The sequence below is a fragment of the Mirounga leonina genome, unplaced genomic scaffold (genome assembly GCF_011800145.1).
Source record: "Mirounga leonina isolate KUSES-001 unplaced genomic scaffold, KU_Mleo_1.0 Mir_92, whole genome shotgun sequence".
In the NCBI taxonomy this organism is placed as follows: Eukaryota; Metazoa; Chordata; class Mammalia; order Carnivora; family Phocidae; genus Mirounga; species Mirounga leonina.
The window spans coordinates 10,233,966-10,254,401 of NW_023270852.1; the positions used below are offsets into that span (position 1 = coordinate 10,233,966).

The 20,436-nt window shown below is 51.4% G+C and overlaps 1 protein-coding gene across 3 annotated transcripts in view; it reads left to right on the forward strand.

Annotated features, from left to right (window-relative positions):
* The window catches only part of TRIM3 (tripartite motif containing 3), a 31,582-nt gene that overhangs the window by 9,783 nt on the left and 1,363 nt on the right, over nt 1-20,436 (forward strand). For 2 of the 3 annotated variants that reach the window (XM_034995513.1, XM_034995511.1), the window contains exons 2-10: nt 5,854-6,019; nt 11,779-12,010; nt 12,233-12,384; nt 12,606-12,786; nt 13,060-13,792; nt 13,917-14,020; nt 19,066-19,233; nt 19,420-19,588; nt 19,847-19,917. In XM_034995513.1, the coding sequence (XP_034851404.1) occupies nt 5,889-6,019; nt 11,779-12,010; nt 12,233-12,384; nt 12,606-12,786; nt 13,060-13,792; nt 13,917-14,020; nt 19,066-19,233; nt 19,420-19,588; nt 19,847-19,917 (1,941 nt within the window). In that variant the 5' untranslated portion in view covers nt 5,854-5,888. Of the gene's footprint in view, nt 1-5,853; nt 6,020-11,778; nt 12,011-12,232; nt 12,385-12,605; nt 12,787-13,059; nt 13,793-13,916; nt 14,021-19,065; nt 19,234-19,419; nt 19,589-19,846; nt 19,918-20,436 lie in introns of those variants that run through there. The other variant, XM_034995512.1, reaches the window with a different exon arrangement.

The window sequence follows — 20,436 nt, forward strand, 5'->3', positions numbered from 1 at the left end:
AGATGGCCCTGTGAATTTCATCACTTTCCTTCCCTGTCAATCTTACTGAAAGGATTCCTGGGCTTTCAGGACTTTACCTCCTCCAGGGATTTTTCTGTTCCAGAGAAACCCCCCAAAACTGTAACCTGCAGTCATTGTCATTTTGCTGAGGTCTCAAATGATCAAATGCACTTGGGGGTTAGTGTACAGGAGTGAGTCATTTTAAGAAGCAAGTGAGCTGGCCTCTTGCATCATTTTTTAACAATGCCTTGGTCACCTACCTCTAGCCACAGCTGTGTAAATCATGTGTCCTGGGACTCTGAGGTTGTAGAAGGAAGTCGTGGGGGAAATTGGAAGCTGTTTGAGAATTTGGAGAAACTGAAAAGCCTTGAAATATATCCTTTGTAGATGCCAAGGATCTAGTGGAGTCAGCACTGGCTTTCTTCATTTGCTCACAATCAACTTCCTTCTCAGCCCTCTGGATCTGGCTTCCTCTCTTCCAGCCTCTGGAAACCATACTCCCTAAAGCTAATGACAGCTTCTTTTCGGCTTTAGATCCTAGGGCCTCCCTGCCGCATTTCACAATGAAGGTTGTTCCCTTATTCATGAAGCTTCTTCTCCCTTGGTCTTCACGATGTCTCACCTTCCTGGTTTCTCCTGCCTCTCGCCACACCTTTTCAATTTCTTTACAAGCAAGCTTTGTTTCCTGGCCTATCCCTTAAATGTTGAGGTTCCTCGGGGCACAGTCACAGGCTCTCCTTTCTCTCCTTACACTCTGTCTGAGTGATGTCAGCCAATTCCATGGCTTCAGGCACCATCTCTACACCAATGACTCCCAAATCACTGCCTCCAGGCCGACCACTTTCCGAGGCTCCGGCCTGTCTTTCCCACTGCCAGCCAGACCTCTCCATTCACATGTCCCATAGCCACCTCAGATTTGTCTTAGGAAAACACCAGACTTTTCATCGTTTCATCCAGCTGCTCCTCTTCCAGAGTTTCCAAGCCAGAAAACAAGGGATCATCTCCAATTCTTTCTTCTCTGTCTACTCTTGACATTCCACCAGTCATCAAGTTCTGTTGATTCTTCCCTATGAAATCTACTTCTCTCTACCTCCCCTTTGCTACTCCCCTAGTCAAGGCCACCATCACCCCTCCTGTGGAATATCATGTAGTCTCACCTTCCCCCTGGTGACCCTTCTAAACTGTTTTTCACACAGCTGTCAAAAAGTGACTCTTGGGGCTCTATTAGATTATACTTAAACCCTTTCTACCCACCTGCCTCCACTCCCCTACCCTCCCACACCCCATCCCAAGGTTTCCCATGCTCTTTGGATAAAGCCTTAATCCCCAAGCAGAGAAGAGTAAAGCCTAAACTCCTTAATAAGGCCAACAAAGCATTGTGTGATCTAGCTCCTGCCCATCACTCCATTTCATTTCTTAGCCCTCCTCTGTCACAGTGTGTGATTCAGTCTCCTGGTGCAGAAGGTACCATGCTCTGTAACTCTCAGTGTGAATGGCACTTTCTTCAGGAGAACTCTCTTGACCCCCAATCTTCAGTAACCCCTTCCCCTGCCCCAGCTCTAGGTTAGATGACCTCTGTGCTCTGTAGCAACTCGTGCTTCCCCACAGAGCCTTCCGTGTTGCATTGCAGTAATCTATTTATTAGACTGTGGAACCATGAGGACCGCACTATGACTGTTTATCTTTGTATTCCCAGTTCGAGCAGAGGTGTTGAGTGAATGCTGCATGAGGAAATGAGTTGCTTTTAGAACTGAGCCATAAAAGATCGGTGGGATAAGGGATGTGGGGATGGCAGTGGGCATCCTGAGGAAGGAGGTGAACTCTCAGCTCTGAGTTCAAGATCCTCCAAATTTCTGCTGTGAAAATCAGTCCACCTAAACCATCACCTATAGGAAGGACCTTGGAGGCAGATCTCTAGGACACGGTGGGATGGGAGAGGTGGGAGTAGGAGCCCAAGAGGAGAAGGGAATCTTAGTGATTCAGGCTGGGGGTTGGCCCCAGCGGTTACATGCCCAGCAAGTCTGGGTGGGGAACTGAAGCAGGAAGGGGAAGGGAGGGAGGAGCTGTCCGTCCTTGGACGTAGCCCAGTCCCCGCCCCTGTGTGACATGCTGGGAGAGCCCCTTGGGCTTGGAGAGGCGGAGCCTGATATCCAGCGGCCCCAGCAGGGCCCAGTATAGACCACTCCTACTCTTCCTTCCAAGCCCTCCCCTTCACCAGACAGAAGCTTCAGCTTGGCTCCCGCCTCCTGTTCCTTCCACCAGCCCTCAGTCTGTCCTCCTCCTGCTATGGTGTCCTGGTGTTAGGTTTCTCTAGAGAGAGAATCTCAGAATCCCAGTGCCCGAATCAGGAGAGGATGCTCTCAGGGATGCCCTTCCTATCCTATTCCTACTCATGCCCACTCTTACACAAACATAAGACACATGCAGTTCAGCCCAAACCTGGAGAGGGTTCTGGACTGGCCCCCATGGAGTGCGTGCGTGCATGCCTTCGTTCATTCATTCATTCATTCATTCATTCTCTTTACAGAACCTGTGACACATCTAGCTGGGCACAGATAGTGGTTACCTGATTTTAGCCACTGCCTGTTTTGAAGTAGTCCAGCTGTCTTTCTGCCTCCCTTCATGGCCTCATTTCTCTCACGAACTGTCTACAGCTACTATTGTGAACGTCTTCACGTCCGTTTATCACTCAGCCACTCTCGCCCCGCTGCTGCCCCGGCTGTGCCCCCACCGCCAAACCTGGTGGGCATTCCAGTCTTCATCTGCCTTCATCAGCCCTTCCTTCTTGAATCACTCTCTTCCTTAGGTCTATTTGGTTCCACGGTCTCTTGGTTTTCTTCCACCCGTTTGGGTTCTCCTTCACTCTGCACTCTCTGTCCCTAGGGGGACTCATCCAGTCTCAGTGCTTTAAGTGCCATTAATAGACCAGTGCTTCCAAATCGGTAACCAGCCAGATTCTATTCTACCCAGCTTATATTCTATTCCTTACTTGAATCTCCACCTGGATATCCTACAGTGCCTCAAACTTCCCTTGCCGAAAACGGAATGCCCCACATCAGTTCCTCAGCTTTCACTGTCTCTGTCATGGTCCACATGTCCTCAAGTGAGGAACCTGGGAGTCATTATCGGCATTCCCTTTTCCCTCTCACACCCAATCCATTGTGATGTCTTTTTGATTCAGCCTCTTGAGTATTTCTCCAATCAGTCTACCTTTTTGCCTATATCTCTGCTAATACCCAACATCATCTGACGGGAAGAACTGAAGTAGCTTCCTAACTGGTCTCCCTGCCTCCACTCTGGTTCCTCCTCAATCCCCATAGCTATCAGAAGAGCTTTTTAATTTATTTTTATTTTTTTGTAAATTACACCATCCTTTCTCCCCACCCCCAATTAGGATAAAATGCCAATTCTTTTTTTTTTTTAAAGATTTTATTTATTTATTTGACAGAGAGAGACACAGCGAGAGAGGGAACACAAGCAGGGGGAGTGGGAGAGGGAGAAGCAGGCCTCCCGCCGAGCAGGGAGCCAGATGCGGGACTCGATCCCAGGACCCTGGGATCATGACCTGAGCCGAAGGCAGTCGCTTAACCAACTGAGCCACCCAGGCGCCCAAAATGCCAATTCTTAACATCAAGGTTCTTGGTGATCTCATTTCATCCTACCTTCCCAGACTCATCTTTTGCCTTTTATTCACTTTGCACTGACCACATGGTCCTTTCAGGTTCTCAGTGAGCCTTCTGCCTAAGAACTTTCATTCCTGCTGTTCCTTCAGCCCAGAATGATTTCCATCCCTCACTGTTTTTTGGTTTTTTTAAAATATTTTATTTATTTGACAGAGAGAGACACAGCGAGAGAGGGAACACAAGCAGGGGGGTGGGAGAGGGAGAAGCAGGGTCCCTGCAGAGCAGGGAGCCCAATGTGGGGCTTGATCCCAGGACTCTGGGATCATGACCTGAGCTGAAGGCAGACACTTAACGACTGAGCCACCCAGGTGCCCTTCCATCCCTCACTCTTTGATGCCCCCACCCTCATCCCTACCATTTTCCTTCCATTCTTCAGAGCTCAGCTTAAAAGTTGCCTGTTTGGAGAGACCCTCTCTGATCACCCAAACAAAAAATTGTTCTTTCTTATAGGATCCTTTCTTCTTTATAGCATTCTCCTCCCCCACAATTTGTAAGTATATATTTGTCTATTTACTTTAAATATATATGTCAGGGCACCTGGGTGGCACAGTCAGTTAAGTGTCTGACACTTGGTTTCAGCTCAGGTTGTGATCTCATGGTTGTGGGATCGAGCCCCACATCTGGCTCCTCATTCAGAATGGAGTCTGCTTGGGATTCTCTCTCTCCCTCTCCCTCTGCCCCTCCTGCTGGTGCACACGCTTTCTCTAAGATAACTAAATCTTTAAAAAAATAAATAAACAATAAAATAAAATTTATGTCACCACTCCCCACCACAAGGACAGTGACCAGATCTGTTTTGTTTATCACTCTATCCCCAGTGCCTCTGCAAAGTAGGCACTTAATAAATATTTGTTGAATTACTGAATTAATTCAATAAATATAGATCAATCCTTATGTCAGGCTCTGTGCTAAGTGTTAGGAATAAAAAAAAAAAAAAAAGATATAATGCCTGCCTTTAAGAACTCTGCATGCAGTGGAGGAAGCAGAGAAGAAAATTACAGTATAGCATATCCAGGCTAGAATGGAGGAAATACAGGGCATGGAGGGACCTAAAGGTGGAATACCTAACCCAGACTTCAGGAAATCAGGGAGGGCCTTCTGGAGAAAGTGACATTTATGTGGAGACCTGAAAGGTAAGTGGGAGCCAGCCAGGCAAAGGGGGACTTGGAAGAGGATCTCAGGCAAAGAGAACAGAATGTGTGACTGCCCAGAAGTAAAAGAGAACAAGAAGTTTTCCAGGAACTGAAGAGAAACCAATGTGACTGATCATAGAATCATGGGACATGAGGTAGTAGAGGGAGGTATGGGCCAGACAAAGCTAAGCCTTGTTGGCCACGCTAAGGAGTTTTGACTTTGTCCTCTGGACAGTGGAGAACCATTGAAGGATTTTAATGGGGAGTAGGTGACAAGATGGAACCTCTGTTTTAGGAGCGTCAGTCTAGCTGTGAGGGTGATGGATGAGAGGCACAAGGGAGGAGACAAAGATACCAATTAGGAGGCTGCTGCTGTATCACAGGAGAGACTTGGTGGCAACCTGAACCGAGGGCAGTAGCTGTGTGCTTGGAGAAAAGGGGAGAAGATATTTGGGAGGCAGGCTCCACCAGACCTGATACTGACTGGATGTGGATACTGATTGAGTATGATCGCAGACAGGTGTGCTGAGAGGTGGATCGGAGCATAGGTAGAAGAGCCGCAGGTAGTCAGGAGAGACCCTCCATGAAGAGGGTTGCCTGGAGGAGGATTTGGGGAAGGCAGAGGAAGTGAAGGATGGGTGTTTCACTGAAAGTGGGCATCCCTGTACTGTGCACTGAACATGCACTATCTCACATTCTTAAAACAACCATTCAAGGTACGGATTATTCCCATAATTGCAAATTAGGAAACCGAGGCTCAGAGAGGTCATATGAATTGTCTGAGGTCACATACCTGGTAAGAGGCTGAGCTGGGCTTGAAACCCAGTCTAACCCTAAGTCTGTGGTTAACCAGAGCACCATGCTCAGAGGTCTCTCAGCCCACCTAACTTCACCCTGTTCCCGCCCCGGTCACTGCCCGTCCTGCCTCTGGCAGGGAAGAAATGGGGTTAGTTCTCTGCAGGGGATTTGATTGGTGGGGCTCAGGTAGGGAGAGGGAGTGTGGGCTTCCCTGGGGCTGACCATCTCTCTGTACACAGGCTGGTGTGAGTGGCGGGAACCATCTGTGGGCACTATGGCGAAGAGGGAGGACAGCCCTGGCCCAGAGGTCCAGCCGATGGACAAGCAGTTCCTGGTGTGCAGCATCTGCCTGGATCGGTACCGGTGCCCCAAGGTTCTGCCTTGCCTGCATACCTTTTGTGAGAGGTGAGGGTGTGTGTGTACCAGGGAGGGATGAGGAGCTTGCAGGCCCCCCGGAGACGGGGGTGGCATGTGTAAACCTGTAGGAGGGGAGGGAAATGTAGACACACAGAGGGCAGCAGATGTACCCCAACCTGCAGGCGATGAGGTTTCGGTGCAAGAATGTGTGAGAGGACCGGAGGCTGCTAACACTGGGTCATGGTCCCTGCCCCTTCCCAAACCTCAAGGCAGCTTTCAACACTGCCAGAGACATCAGACAAAACTGGGACTCTCCACGAGTGGTGGCACCAGAAGAATTTGTCACCAGTGGGAGGATGGTTGAAGGTCTGTCCTTCCCTGCTTGTCTTCATGGTTGTCCTGAGGCACTGAGTGAAAGGCAACCACTTCCAGCCTTTAGGCTTTTATCCATTATTTATTCATTCAGCAAATACTCATTTATTGAGCATCTACTATGTGCCAGACTATCCCAGGCATGGGGTATGATAAGCAGACAGATCTAATACTTGCTCTTAAAGAGCTTTCAGTGTAGTTAAAGGAGAAAGATAGTAATCAAATGATCATATAGCCAGACTACAGAAAAATATTACCCCCTTCATAAGGCTGCAAATAAAGTGCTAAGCGACAAGAGTTTAGCTAGGATCTGTTAACAGTTTGGAGAGGGAATGGCTTCCCAGAGGGGCGACCCGGAGGATGCACTAAGTGAAGTTAGTGAGTTAACTAGCGAAGGGAGTGGTAGGAGCATTCTAGGCAGAAGGAAGAACATGGGGAAAGGCATGTGGCCTGAGGGAATGTGTCAGGTAAGGGGGCCTGGAGGAAGCCTGGTGAGGCGGGAGCAGAGGTGGGGGTGAAGCTAGAGAGACAGGTGGGGCCCACACCACAGGGGGCTTTGTAGACCTGTTAGAGACTGTTGCCTTTACCCGGAGGGCCCCAGGAAGCCTTTGGTCCCTGGGTCCTCTCACCATTGTGTCCACCCAAGCCTTCCCGCTGCCTTCCGCCTTCACAGAAAGCTGCGTCTGCCATGGGGACACGCTTCCTTTCCAATCCCATCGCTCTTTAAGAGGTCAGCTCTGCTGCTCTCACCCTGTCATCAACTGGAAACAGTCTCAGCCTTCTGGCCTATTGCAAGCTCTTTCATCAACCTGGGTGACTTCACTACTCACTTAGGCCTCTGGTTCTCGACTGTTTCTCCGGAAACGTCCTCCATACCACCTCCAGATGCCTGGATCTTGCCATCACCCATCACCCAATATCACTTCTGTGGTCATAAACTTGGGTATCCCATTCCTGGCTCCCATCACTCCATTCCCACTCTACCAGCTTTGACTAGGTATAGATGTCCAGCCTCCAGCTCCATCCTTTCCTACCCATGCCAGCCCCAATGGCTGAACATCTGACTGGGTGCCACAATTAATTCCCTCAGGGCTTGGTTCTTTTCTGAACCCGTGCAGCAGATGCTCAACCCTGGATCACAACTGTAATTGGACATCTCTGCACCTCCTCCTCCGCCCAGATCACTGAGCAGTCCTGGAGAAAATCAGTGCCCGAGAAATTATGATACTAGTAGCTACAATGTATCGATTGCTTACTATTTGCCAAGGGACTGGCTACGTGATATACGTGTGTTGAATTACTTAATCCTCACAATAGATACTGTATTATCCCCATTTTAGAGGGGAGTGAACTAGGGCTCAGAGTCACCGAGTAATTAAGAACTGTTTCTGAGGCTCCACAGTAAGCTGAGGTCTGAGGTCTGAATCCAGGTTTGACTGCAGGGCCTTCACTGTTCACTGCTACTCATTCATTTATCCCTTGGTCCTTGCTCTCCAAGAGCTTATGCTCTAGTAGGGGGTGACTGACAGTAAGCAAGCAAATAATCGAACAGTCGCAGCCTGTGCTAAAGTGCTTTGTAGGAAATAAACAAGGATTGAATGGGGGTGGTTGAGTCAGGGGCTATTCTGCATAGAGTCATCAGGGAAGGCTTCCCTGAGGAGGTGACATTTGACCTGAGGCCTGAGGATGAGGAGGCAGACTTGCAGATTGTTCCAGGCAATGAGAAGAACCCATGCCAAGGCCTTCAGAAAGCTGTAGACTGGGCATGTTCGGAGATCAAAAAAGGTGAGTGTGGCTGAATGAGGAGAATGAAGTGAGGTCCAAAAGCACCAGGACAGTTCATGGAGGAACTTGGTGGTTTTAGGAAAGTGTTTAGATTTTATTCTAAATGCAATGGGAAACCATTGGAGGAGGTTTTTTGTTTTTGTTTTTGTTTTAGGCTGGGAATTAACATGACATAAATTAGGTTTTAAAGCTCCCTCTGCCTGTTGTGTGGAGAATGGATTACAGAGGAGCAAGAATGGAAAGAGGTAACCAGTTAGGAAGGTAGTGTAAGCCAGGTATGCTCAACACATAGGAATGAGGTCTTGATGAGTTCACAGAAATTTTGAAGGGGAAACCCCAGATTCAGTGAGCTGGGCAGAGAGCTGCAGGGGACAGATTTTAATGGCTGAAATTCAGATTTCAGGGTTGATGCAGTGACTGGCGATGAGAAATGGGAAGTAGGGGGAGCATGAGAGGGGACAGCAGAGGTGAAATGGAGGAAGAGATCACTGGGTGTGAGGAGGTCAAGGAATTGAGATCCTGATGCTGGATGGGTCACCTCGTGGATGTCAGAGCCCCTGAGAGTGATGGCAGGAGTGTGTGTATATGGGGGGAGGGGGGCAGCAGGAACAGGAGAGAGTGAGCTGGAAGAAAGACTTAGCCATTGGGGAAGCAGCCATGATAGCAAGTGGAGATAATCACAGGAGGGTGGTATCGACAGAAGGCATGAACTTCCAAGGAGCTGGAGAATAGAAATGTTCCAGCTGTAGGGCGGGTGGGGAGGACTCAACCCCACCTTCTGGCCCTAAGGAATGTGGAGTATGAGACAAAACCACTCTCTACTTGAGACAACTGCTGGGAAAACTAGGTCACAAGTTAATATTTGTGAAGCACTTAGAATTGTGCCTGGCACATAGTGTTTATTAAATAAATAAAAATTAATTAATGCAGATCCAGAGGTATAGAGAACATTAAGAGAAGAGACTGGGGACATGGGAAAGTGTGCACCATGCAGATCTTCCCTCCACAGATTCATGGTCTCCAAACACAGCCTGGGGCTGTGTTTCTAGAAAGCTTCCTCTCCTCCTCCCTTCAGTGACTAATCCCAGCCCTCACCAGTCTCCTGAACCCCTCCTTCACTCTCAGCAGCTGATCTTGCCTGAGGCAAGTGAGGCATCCTCTAACTTCACCCCTGCACTCTCTCTTTCCCCTTTCCCCCACTCAGAGAATGGGGTCCACTCCTCCTGCTCAGGCCACCCAGAGCCATTACCCCCTCCCAGAGACCTGTCCATGCTTTGTCTTGTCTCTTCTACATCTCCTTCTCTCCTGGCTCTGCAACTCATAAATATGCTCAAGGCTCCCATTACAAACAGATAAGAACTCTTCTTTGTCCCTTTGTCCCCCAGCTAGCTGCCATGCAGTCCCTCAAGCACCTTCTTTCTCAAACTCCCACCCTCCCCATATTTCCTTTCCCTGGCACTCCCCCCTCCCCTCATTTTCCTTATAGATGAAAGCACTCTCACACTGGCCAAATTCAGGGGGCCTTTTTCAGGCCTTACCGCCCCTGACTCCTCAGCCACTTTTGACACTGATCACTGCTCCTTCCCTCCTTCTGGAAGTGCACTACCCACTTCACTGCCTTGTCAGTGTCTCTCCTCCTACCCCTCCGCTGGTTCCTCTTTGTTCTCATTCAGTATTTGCTGTTCTGCTCTTGTCACTGAATATACCTTTTGGGCTCATCTCATCCTCTCCCATGGCTATAGAGGCTACCTCGATGTCGACGGCATCCCATCTCTCTCTGCCTTTTCCCCAGCTGTCTCCTGTGCCCCACTACCTGGATGTCCGACTGTTCCAGTAAACTCAGCCAGATCAAAGCTGAACGCCTTCATAAACCACTCCTCTTTCTGTGTTTCTCATCCTAGTGACTGTCACCACCATCCACTCAGTCATCTAAGCTAGGAATCTGGGAGTCAACCAAGACTCATCTCTCACTCCCCATATCCACTCAGACCTAACACCTCCCACTGCTGTACTTCTTAAATACTTCTCAAATTTGTTCCAGCTCATAGTCTACACTGCTACTGCCTAATTCCGGGTTTTTCTCATCTACTGCAAGATCTCTTACAAGACTATTGCAAGAGTATCTTGGCTAAGCTCATGTTTTGCCTTGGATTTGAATCCAGGCTCCAGTGCTCGCTGGCTTTGTTACCTTGGATGACTTTCCCTTTTTGAGTCCATTAACATAAACATAAAGTGCAAAGCACAGCGCCTGGCGCATAGTACTTAATAAACAGTGACTGGATGACGATGATGATGATGCTGTCTGCCACCTCATCACGTTCAAATTCATCCTTCACACAGAGGCAATGAAGAGGATAAAATGTAAACCTGGCTGTACCATGCTCCTGGTGTTCCCTCTTGCTATTGGGATAATTTCTTTTTCTTTTCTTTTCTTTTTTTAAAAGATTTTATTTATTAGAGAGAGCACGTGCATGAGTGGGGGAAGGGGCAGAGGCAGAGGGAGAGGGCCCAAAGAGGAGCCCAAAGCAGGGCTCGATCCCAGTATCCCAGACGCTGGGATCATGACCTGAGCTGAAGGCAGATGCTTAACTGACTGAACCACCCAGGTGCTCCTGGGATAATTTCTAAACTTCTAGTGTGGCCCATGTGACCTTCCATGACTGGCCCCTGTCTCTCTCTCCAGACTTCTTTTACCCTTTCTTTCCTTGGACTTGATCTCCAGCCACCTCAGACTGCTTCCTACTTACACGATGCTGTGTCTGGAACACCCTTCCTCTTCTCCCTGCACTTTTCTTTGGTTAGGCTAACAATGATTTATCCAGGAAGATTTAGCTTACATCCTCTGAAGCCTTTTCTGGCTTTTCTCTCCACCACCCGCGCACCCCTCCCCGGGGGGCCAGATGCCCTTTCTACACATTTCCTTATCATTGCATGAAAAGTATTCCTTGTTTTTAATAAATAATACTAATACCCTACAATATATAGTGCTGTGAGTTGGCATGTGAGCACTTCACATTTAACCCTCCCTCCAACACCCTGCGAAGTCTGTGCTGTCTCCATTTTACAAAGGAAGGATCCTTGGCTCATAAAAGTTATGTAACTTATCAGGGGTCACATCGATGACTGATCTCAGAATTGAACCCAGCAGCCTAACTCCAGACCCATGCCCTTATCATTATATTATTTTACTTCTATAAACTCTTTCTGTGACTTTTTTTCTCTGTTGACTTGGAAATACTTTAGAGATGGGCATTGTGGTTTATCTGTTTATTGCCAGAGCTTGGCACAGATTTGGCAAGAATAGGCAGCCGGTAAATGTTTAATGAGTTAATGGAGGGAGGGGCTAGATGCACAATTTTCTATGAGAACGGTTTGTAAACACCTGTGAAAGGTGAGTCTGTGTTTGTACACAGTGTGAGGAATGCAGATCCGTCTGCTCTTCTGAGAGGGATCAGGGATGTGTTTTACTCAGTTGTGAAAGGTGAGGCCTTTTACACCTGTTGGCAGGACAAGACGTGTGTGCCAACCAGAGAGATTTCAGAATGAAGTGTACATCTGTGAGAAGAACTGGCATCCCTGCAAGTCGTGAGGAGGGGTGCACTGATTTTGCCCACCCCTCCTTCCTTTGACTCCCCCTCCTCCCTGGCCAGATGCCTCCAGAACTACATCCCTGCCCAGAGCCTGACGCTGTCATGTCCGGTGTGTCGGCAGACGTCCATCCTCCCGGAGCAGGGCGTCTCAGCGCTGCAGAACAACTTCTTCATCAGCAGCCTCATGGAGGCGATGCAGCAGGCACCGGATGGGGCCCACGACCCCGAGGACCCCCACCCCCTCAGCGCAGTGGCTGGCCGCCCCCTCTCCTGCCCCAACCATGAAGGCAAGGTGGGCCCAAGCAGGCCCAGTGAGGCCAGGACTTGGGGTGGAGGGCGAGGAGCGGTTGGGGGAGGGGCCAAGTGGCTGCGGGTAAGAGGGTGTTTCTCTGGATAAGTGGGCCAGGTAGGGGCACACCTGGAAGGTGAGGGGCCAGGAGGGCAGAGCGGGAGGGGAGGAGACGAAGAAGTTCGGTGCCTAGTCATTGCTTGACTGGAGCGCTTATGCCGCCAGACGATGGAGTTTTACTGTGAGGCCTGCGAGACGGCCATGTGCGGCGAGTGCCGCGCGGGGGAGCACGGGGAGCACGGCACCGTGCTGCTGCGGGACGTGGTGGAGCAGCACAAGGCGGCCCTGCAGCGCCAGCTGGAGGCGGTGCGCGGCCGGTAGGAGCCCGGTGGGAACCTGGGCTGGTGGGGCCGTCAGGGAGAGGGACGGACAGGGGAGGGGCCCTGGGGAGGCTAGAAATAAAATTCTTCGGGAGGGCAGGGAGGTCTCAGGTAGGGGACCTCCTAGGGGCACAGTAGATTCCCCCCTGAGAAGGAGTGGTTTGGTGAAGGCATCCTCAGGCAACCCCAGTATGCGATGTCCCCCCTCCGCCCCCCAGCCTGCCACAGCTGTCCGCAGCTATCGCCTTAGTGGGCGGCATCAGCCAGCAGCTGCAGGAGCGCAAAGCCGAGGCCCTGGCCCAGATCAGCGCGGCCTTCGAGGACCTGGAGCAAGCGCTGCAGCAGCGCAAGCAGGCTCTGGTCAGCGACCTGGAGGCCATTTGTGGGGCCAAGCAGAAGGTGCGTCTGTTCACCCTTGCCTACCACCGTGCATTGTGGGATGGCCTTATCGCCACCATGCTTTTCCTGCTTTCCCATACCTGGGCACCCCTTCCCCAGACTATACTTTCTGCCTCCCGACCTGGCCCCATAGGTACCGCGGTATCTGTGTCCCTTGTCCATACTCACCCTCTCGCATTTCTTTCATGCTATGGTACCGTAAGGTCCTAAGCAATCACAGAGACCCTTTCCGTGCCAGTGTGCGCCCCCAAACCTCCCCCACCTCCTCCTCAGGTGTTGCAGACCCAGTTAGACACACTGCGCCAGGGTCAGGAACACATCGGCAGCAGCTGCAGCTTCGCGGAGCAGGCGCTGCGCCTGGGCTCTGCCCCGGAGGTGTTGCTAGTGCGCAAGCACATGCGGGAGCGGCTGGCTGCGTTGGCGGCTCAGGCCTTCCCGGAGCGGCCCCACGAGAACGCGCAGCTGGAACTGGTCCTCGAGGTCGACGGGCTGCGGCGGTCGGTGCTCAATCTCGGCGCGCTGCTCACCACGAGCGCCACCGCACACGAGACCGTGGCCACAGGTGAGGGCCTGCGCCAAGCGCTTGTGGGCCAGCCAGCCTCGCTCACCGTCACCACCAAAGACAAGGATGGGAGGCTGGTGCGCACGGGCAGCGCCGAGCTGCGCGCCGAGATCACCGGCCCCGACGGCACGCGCCTTCCCGTGCCAGTGGTGGACCACAAGAACGGCACGTACGAGCTAGTGTACACGGCGCGCACGGAAGGCGAGCTGCTCCTCTCAGTGCTGCTCTACGGACAGCCGGTGCGCGGCAGCCCCTTCCGCGTGCGAGCCCTGCGTCCTGGGGACCTGCCACCTTCCCCGGACGACGTCAAGCGCCGCGTCAAGTCCCCCGGCGGCCCGGGCAGCCACGTGCGCCAGAAGGCAGTGCGTAGGCCCAGCTCCATGTACAGCACGGGCGGCAAACGGAAGGACAACCCCATTGAGGACGAGCTTGTCTTCCGAGTCGGTACAGAGGGCTGCGGGCGGAGCCAGAGGGGGGCGGGCTCAGGCCGGGGGCAGGGCGGATCGGGAGGGCGACTCTAAAGGACCTCGGCGAATTGTTTTGTTTTCCTTCCCTGCCTTCCCCACAGGCAGCCGGGGAAGGGAGAAGGGCGAATTCACCAATTTACAGGGAGTGTCGGCAGCTTGCAGCGGCCGCATAGTGGTAGCAGACAGTAACAACCAATGTATCCAGGTAAGCGCCTTTCCTGCTCTCCCGTGACGCCAGTAAAGGTCCTCAAACTAGAGCCTCCTGAAAGAACAAGAGTGTACAGATCACCTCTTGAGAGATGAACCAGTCCTTGAAGATAGTACCGGTCCTTAAAGAGCAATGAATCATAGCACCATCCCTCATCCACCTGCTTGCCATCCACTCCCACTGGCCACGACACCATCCTGCACCTTCACAGTTAGGCACCGGGGTTTTACTGTGCTCGCAGCCTCTACCTCCCAGGCTGGGCCTCAGGCCACACGAGCTCCTGGACCCCAAAGATCTGGTTCATTCTTCATACCTTTCTCTCTCTGAGCCTCCACCTGACTGGCTTCCTTTCTCCCCTGTCCCCACGTGGTTAGGATGCAGGCTCCCCTGCTTTCTTTCATCATACCAGCCTGGCTCCAGAGTAGCTGGCTCTCAGTTTCTTGTTGGTGCTGGTCTCTGCCAACATCTGGCTGGCTAAGACAGTCAAATGGGGGTAACTTGGGAAAAGAGGTGTCTTCCAGAGGCTAAACTATAGTGCAACCTCACAGGTGGTCCTGCCCTGGTGCTCCCCGTCCCTCACACACCTGATTTTTTTTAAAGATTTTATTTACTTACTTGACAGAGAGAGAGAGACAGCGAGAGAGGGAACACAAGCAGGGGGAGTGGGAGAGGGAGAAGCAGGCTTCCCGCCAAGCAGGGAGCCCGATGCGGGGCCAATCCCAGGACCCCGGGATCATGACCCCAGCCGAAGGCAGACGCCCAAGGACTGAGTCACCCAGGCACCCCTCTCACACACCTGATGGAAGCGTCTGCCACAGAACACAAACGGACGTGGCCTCACTGCACTTTGAGCTCCTTAAATCCAGGAAGCATGCTTTTCTTTCTGTTTTTCTTGTAGCGAGCCCAGAGACTAGTGACAGGCACCAGCAGTTAAAAAGTATCGCAGTTAAAAGCTCAGGCTCTGAAACCAGACACCCGGGCTTGAATCCTAGCTCTGCCACTTACTGACAAGTCATGTGACTCTCTGAGCTTTAGTTAACTCATGTAAAATTAGGAAAAGAATACCTCATGGAGTTGCTGGGAGCATTAAAATGACATAATGCACTGTGCCTGACACCTGGTGAACCTTCTAATGTTAGGTATTGTTAAAAATATCATTGTCCAGGTGGAGAAATGTAAACAAAAGCCAAGAGGTAGGAAAGTGCTGGAGGGGGTTGTTCAGGGAACTGGAAGGATCCCAGCCAGCTGGAGGTAGATTACTATTAGGAGCCGAGTAGCGGAGGGCACATTGTAAACAGTTTTGGAGAGGATGCTGTGGAATTTTGATTTTATCCTGTGCAGGATTGTTTCTAACTACCATGCACTTCAATTCTTGGAAACATTTTATCAGGTTGCAAAACTTTTCTTGAAGATCCTCACTTCACAACACCTATAAAGTTCTTTCTGACCCTACCTGAGTACCCCTGCCACAGGTCTGTCCCCTCAACGTCAGCTGCCCCCACCCCTTGCTTTCCATGTTAGCAGGCTGAAGGTGCCAGGAACTCTTCCATGGCCATATTCCTGGTCCTGTCCAGCCTGCTTTTACTCCTAGCCTATTCCAAAGGGCAGAGGAATGGAGAGGCGTGGGGCAGCACGTGGAAGCATTTGGGTCCAGCCTGGACAGTGAGGGAGGGATCAGGTGGGAGAGGGTGGCGCCGAGGCCCTCCTCAGTCCCACCCTCCACCTTCCAACTCTTTTTCTCCTTCTTATGCCAGGGATGCCTTCTGGCCCAAAGGCTGAGATTTGGGAACCTGTCCCCGGTGTGCACACACATGGGTGCTCACATGCACATAAAGATGTTTGCTGCTTTGTCTCCCTGATGAGGGACTGGGGAATTGAGAGGGAGGGCCTGGGGCAGCCCCCTGTCCTCTCCAGATACCTGCTGCTCCTACAGCAGCCCTCCTTCTTGCTCCTACTCCACCTGCATCCTAATTTCATAACTGCTAGGAGCTGGGCTCTTGGATTCCAGAGCTGAGTTCCTGCTTCCCTTATTTTGGGGTCCTCCAGTTTGATATGGGCCAGGCTCCCAGATCGATGTTGCCTCCCCACCCCGTTCATGAGGTTTGCTGACCTTGTGAACTTCTCCTCCTTTGGACTGTCTATGATGATAGCTGAGGCAAATCCCTTTGTTGTGCCGAATCAGCATCAGCTGACAGAAGAGAAAAACATTTTGTGATTTTGAATGAAGAATTTGATTTGTATATATTATATCCTTGTGTAATAGTCTTAGTCCAGAAGTTTTATCAGCTCTTCTGTGAAGACTTCCTCATTTCCTTCAGGCAGAATATTAATCACATTCTTCTCTGAGTTCCCTCAGCCTTTGCTATAACACTCTTCATTCTTTATCAGAGTCACTGGTTTATTGTGTTATTTTTTTTAGTCTCTCTGCTCCCCCCACCCCCAACTGGACTCAGATCCTGAAGTTACTTAGTGCTCCCATGGTAAAGGAGAGAGGTGTCAAGGACCAAACAAAGGCACCAGCAGATTCTGGAGATGTTAAGAAAGCAAAGATGGCAGGTTTTGCTGAGCCTTCAGAGGTCAAGGGAGAAGGCGGGATCAAGAATGGCAGGACTTGGGGCACTGGGCCGCTGGTGCTGCTGTTCAGGAGCAGGCCTGGGTATCAGTTGATGATTTCCCTTCTGCATATGTTGAGCATGCGACGGCTGTGCGGCAGCTGAGTGGAGGTGACCAGTTCTGTGTGAGCTTGAGCGGAGGAATTCACGCATTTGTTGACTGCCTGCCGTGTGCCCATTGCTGTGCCAGCAGTGCGAATGCAGGGGCAAACCAGGCAGGCAGTCCCTGTGCCACCTGACGCTTACCTTCTTGGGAGATGAGGGTGTGCAGCAGTTAGTTACAGGAGTGACCGTTGTTAGCGGGAGAACTGTAAAGCATAGGTCATGGAGGCCTGCCTTTATGTGTGTGTATTGATTCAGGGGCTGGAGTTGGTCCTGAAGACCTTCTCTGAAAAAGTGACCTGGAATTTTCTGAGATTCACAAGATGAATGGAGTTACCAGCTGTCGGAGGTGGGATAGGATAGGAAGGGAAGAGCGAGACACCCCCCGCCCTAAAGCCTCAGTGTTGAGCTGGAAACTGAGCTGCTCAGACTGGGGGTGGGTGGGTGGGTGGGTGGGTGGGGGGCAGCCACACAGCCTCACTGCTGATCTGGCAGGAACTTTTAGTCACTGTGACATCAGCTCTTCTGCTCAGGGTGCCTCCCTCTCATGCTGGCTTGTGCTGGCCTGCCACAGGGGACCAGGGCAGACCCCAGCCGCTGGGTTGGCCACCCAGCTGAGGACATGCTGGAAGTCCACATCAGGAGGGATTGATGTCTGCTGGTGGGACCAGTTCAAACAGCCCTGCAGGCCCAAGAGATGGGGATGGGGCAGGAGCAGGGGGCCTAGTCCACTAAGGAAGGAGCATGTCTGGATGGAAGAGCAAGGCCAAGACCCAGAACTTGAGTTCCCCGAGGCTGGTCCTGGCTTGGCTGTAAAGGGAAAGAGCATTAAAGGAGGTGTTTTTAGGATGGGGAGACCTGAGCATGTTGGGTGGCTAAGGGAGGAGGTAGGAGAGGGGAAAAACCTGTCCAGGAGGAAGGTTACTTTGCCAGCCTCTTAGCCTGGACATCCTCATCCTTGTTCAACACCCCACCCTTTCTTGTCACTACCAAGTCTTACTGTCTTCCTCCCATGTGTCCTGAGTCCATCTTTGCTCCAGCAAGTACCCTGGAACAAGCCATCATCCCTCCTCCCCTGGACTAGTGTAGCACCCCTGACTGCCCAGCAAGCGCCCACTTTGGACTCCTGCCTGCAGCCAGAGTACTCTTTCTTCAAAGCTCCCATGTGTTTTTTCCAACACCAGCAAGCAACTCTCAGTGGACCCTGACCAGGTGTCCTGCAAATGTAACTGAATTTTGACACTATTTACCTAGAGATAGCATCACTTCCCATAAGACTGTCCCCATGTCAGATGCCAGTCACACGTCCAGGTTGTTACTTATGCTTCTGACTGACCAGCTATAAATTGGAGGGTCATACAACCCCCTCTTCAGGTTCGATGAATTTGCTACAGTCGCTCATAGAATTCAGAGGAACATTTAATTAGGTCTACCAGTTTACTGTAAAGGATACAGATGAACAGCCAGATGGAAAAGTACATAGGGCAAGGTCTAGAAGAGTTTCTAGTGTGGGAACTTTGCTCCCTGTAGAACTGGGGCACACCACCCTCCCAGCACCAACTTGGGAGCACATCAAATCTGTACCTTCGCCTCTTCTGCCCAGAGGTTGGTGGGTAGGGCTGAAAGTTTCAGCCCTTTAATGATTTGGTCTTTCTAGGTTCCAGCCCCATCGTAAGTCACCTCATCAGCATAAGCTCAAAAGGGGCTCCTTGTGAATGACAAAGACACTCCTATTAATCAGGAAATTCCAAGGTTTTGAGGAGCTCTGCACCAGGCACTGGGGACAAAGACCAAGTATATTTCTTGTTATACCACAAAAGCAAATCTCATCTTGTCACTCCCCTGCCCAGAAATTTTCAGTGAATCCTCATTACACCCAGGATAAAACCCTACTCTTTCTGCTGTTCATGGGAGTGCTCCCCGCAATCCAGCTCCCCTGGGCGAGCAATGCCCATACTGGACCCTGTGCCTTTTACATACTGTTCACTCTGCTTAAATGCCTTTCCTCGTCCTTTACTGGCCAATGTGGTTTGTCTCTTGGCATCCTTATTAGGCTGTTAACTCAGATAGCTCTCTCTCAAAGCCTTTCCTGACCATCCCCCCCCCCCCATATTCCTACAGTCTCTCTCATTCATACCTGTGCTGCGTGTCACCTCAGGTCTGCAGCTGTGTCTGATTCTTCTGTGTACCCCCCAGCATGGTGTGAGTAAGTGCTGGTTGAATGGCTGAATGAATGGGGGGTCTCCTCCCTCAGGATCTCGCTCCCTTCCCTCTGTGCCCACAGTCTCTCCCCTCCTCCCCGCTCCTTCCCTTGCTCCTCTGCTCCAGGTTTTCTCCAATGAAGGCCAGTTCAAATTCCGCTTTGGGGTCCGAGGGCGCTCACCCGGGCAGCTGCAGCGCCCCACAGGTGTGGCAGTGGACACCAATGGAGACATTATTGTGGCGGACTATGACAACCGTTGGGTCAGCATCTTCTCCCCTGAGGGCAAATTCAAGGTAAGAGGCCTACTGTCACGGTGTTCTGCACTTCTGATGGCCGGCTGAGGTGACCATTCTAGTGCCTCCTGGTAGTCAGGGCCTGGAATGGTCCATCCCCAGCCCAAGGTTTTCCTTTAGTGTCGGGCTGGCACTACTCTCCCCACAAGGCAGGATAAAGCCCCAAATGGTATCCCCTTCCTCCAGACCAAGATTGGAGCTGGCCGTCTCATGGGCCCCAAAGGAGTGGCCGTAGACCGGAATGGACATATCATTGTGGTCGACAACAAGTCTTGCTGCGTCTTTACCTTCCAGCCCAATGGCAAGCTGGTTGGCCGTTTTGGGGGCCGTGGGGCCACTGATCGCCACTTTGCAGGTATTGTGGAACAATTCTGATACCCCAGCCCCAGAGAACTACCCTGGTTACCCCAGATTTAACCACCCCTCCTCCTATATCTTGGCCTTAGAAGAGCCCCCTCCCTTGACTGTACCCTAGTACCATCATCCCAAGGCACCTGTCAGCCTCTGAGGCACCGCCCTTTTCCAGCAGCCCAGCTTTGTCATCCCAGATACCCTTAATTCATCCCACTCAGTATCCCAGCTCACTGCCCTAGAAACCACTTTGTATTTTCAGGGCCCCATTTTGTGGCTGTGAACAACAAGAATGAGATTGTAGTGACGGATTTCCATAACCATTCAGTGAAGGTCAGTGTCCTCCCTCCCTCTATGACCGCTGTCCCAACATCCTTTCCTCTTTCACAAGACCCCTCTCTCCCTCACCTCCCCACCGCCCCCACCACCTTGAGATCATTTCTTTGAACAATAAGCATTTATGGCATGGCGACTTTGTCCCGGGCACTATGCTAGAAGCTGGGGATACAGTGATGAACAAGGCAAATACGCTCTGTCTTCTTGGTAATGGTCTAGTAGGGAAGGGGTAAAGCCGCATATTACAGTGTATTATTATGTTACAGTTATGTGGTAGGGAAGTGCAAGGAACTGTGTGAGGGCATAGCAGAAGCATTTGATTCAGGTGAGACAGAGAACCACCTAAAGCAGCAGGGGAATTCACCAGGAGGGAGAGAAGGAGGAGAGGATTTGAGGCAAAGGGGACAGGAGGAGCCAAGAACTGGAGGCAGGAACCCTTCAGTGTGCTCAAAACACCACAAGTAGTTCAGACTGAGTTTGAAGAGGGGAGTGGTTCAGGTGCCGGCGAGTCCCGTG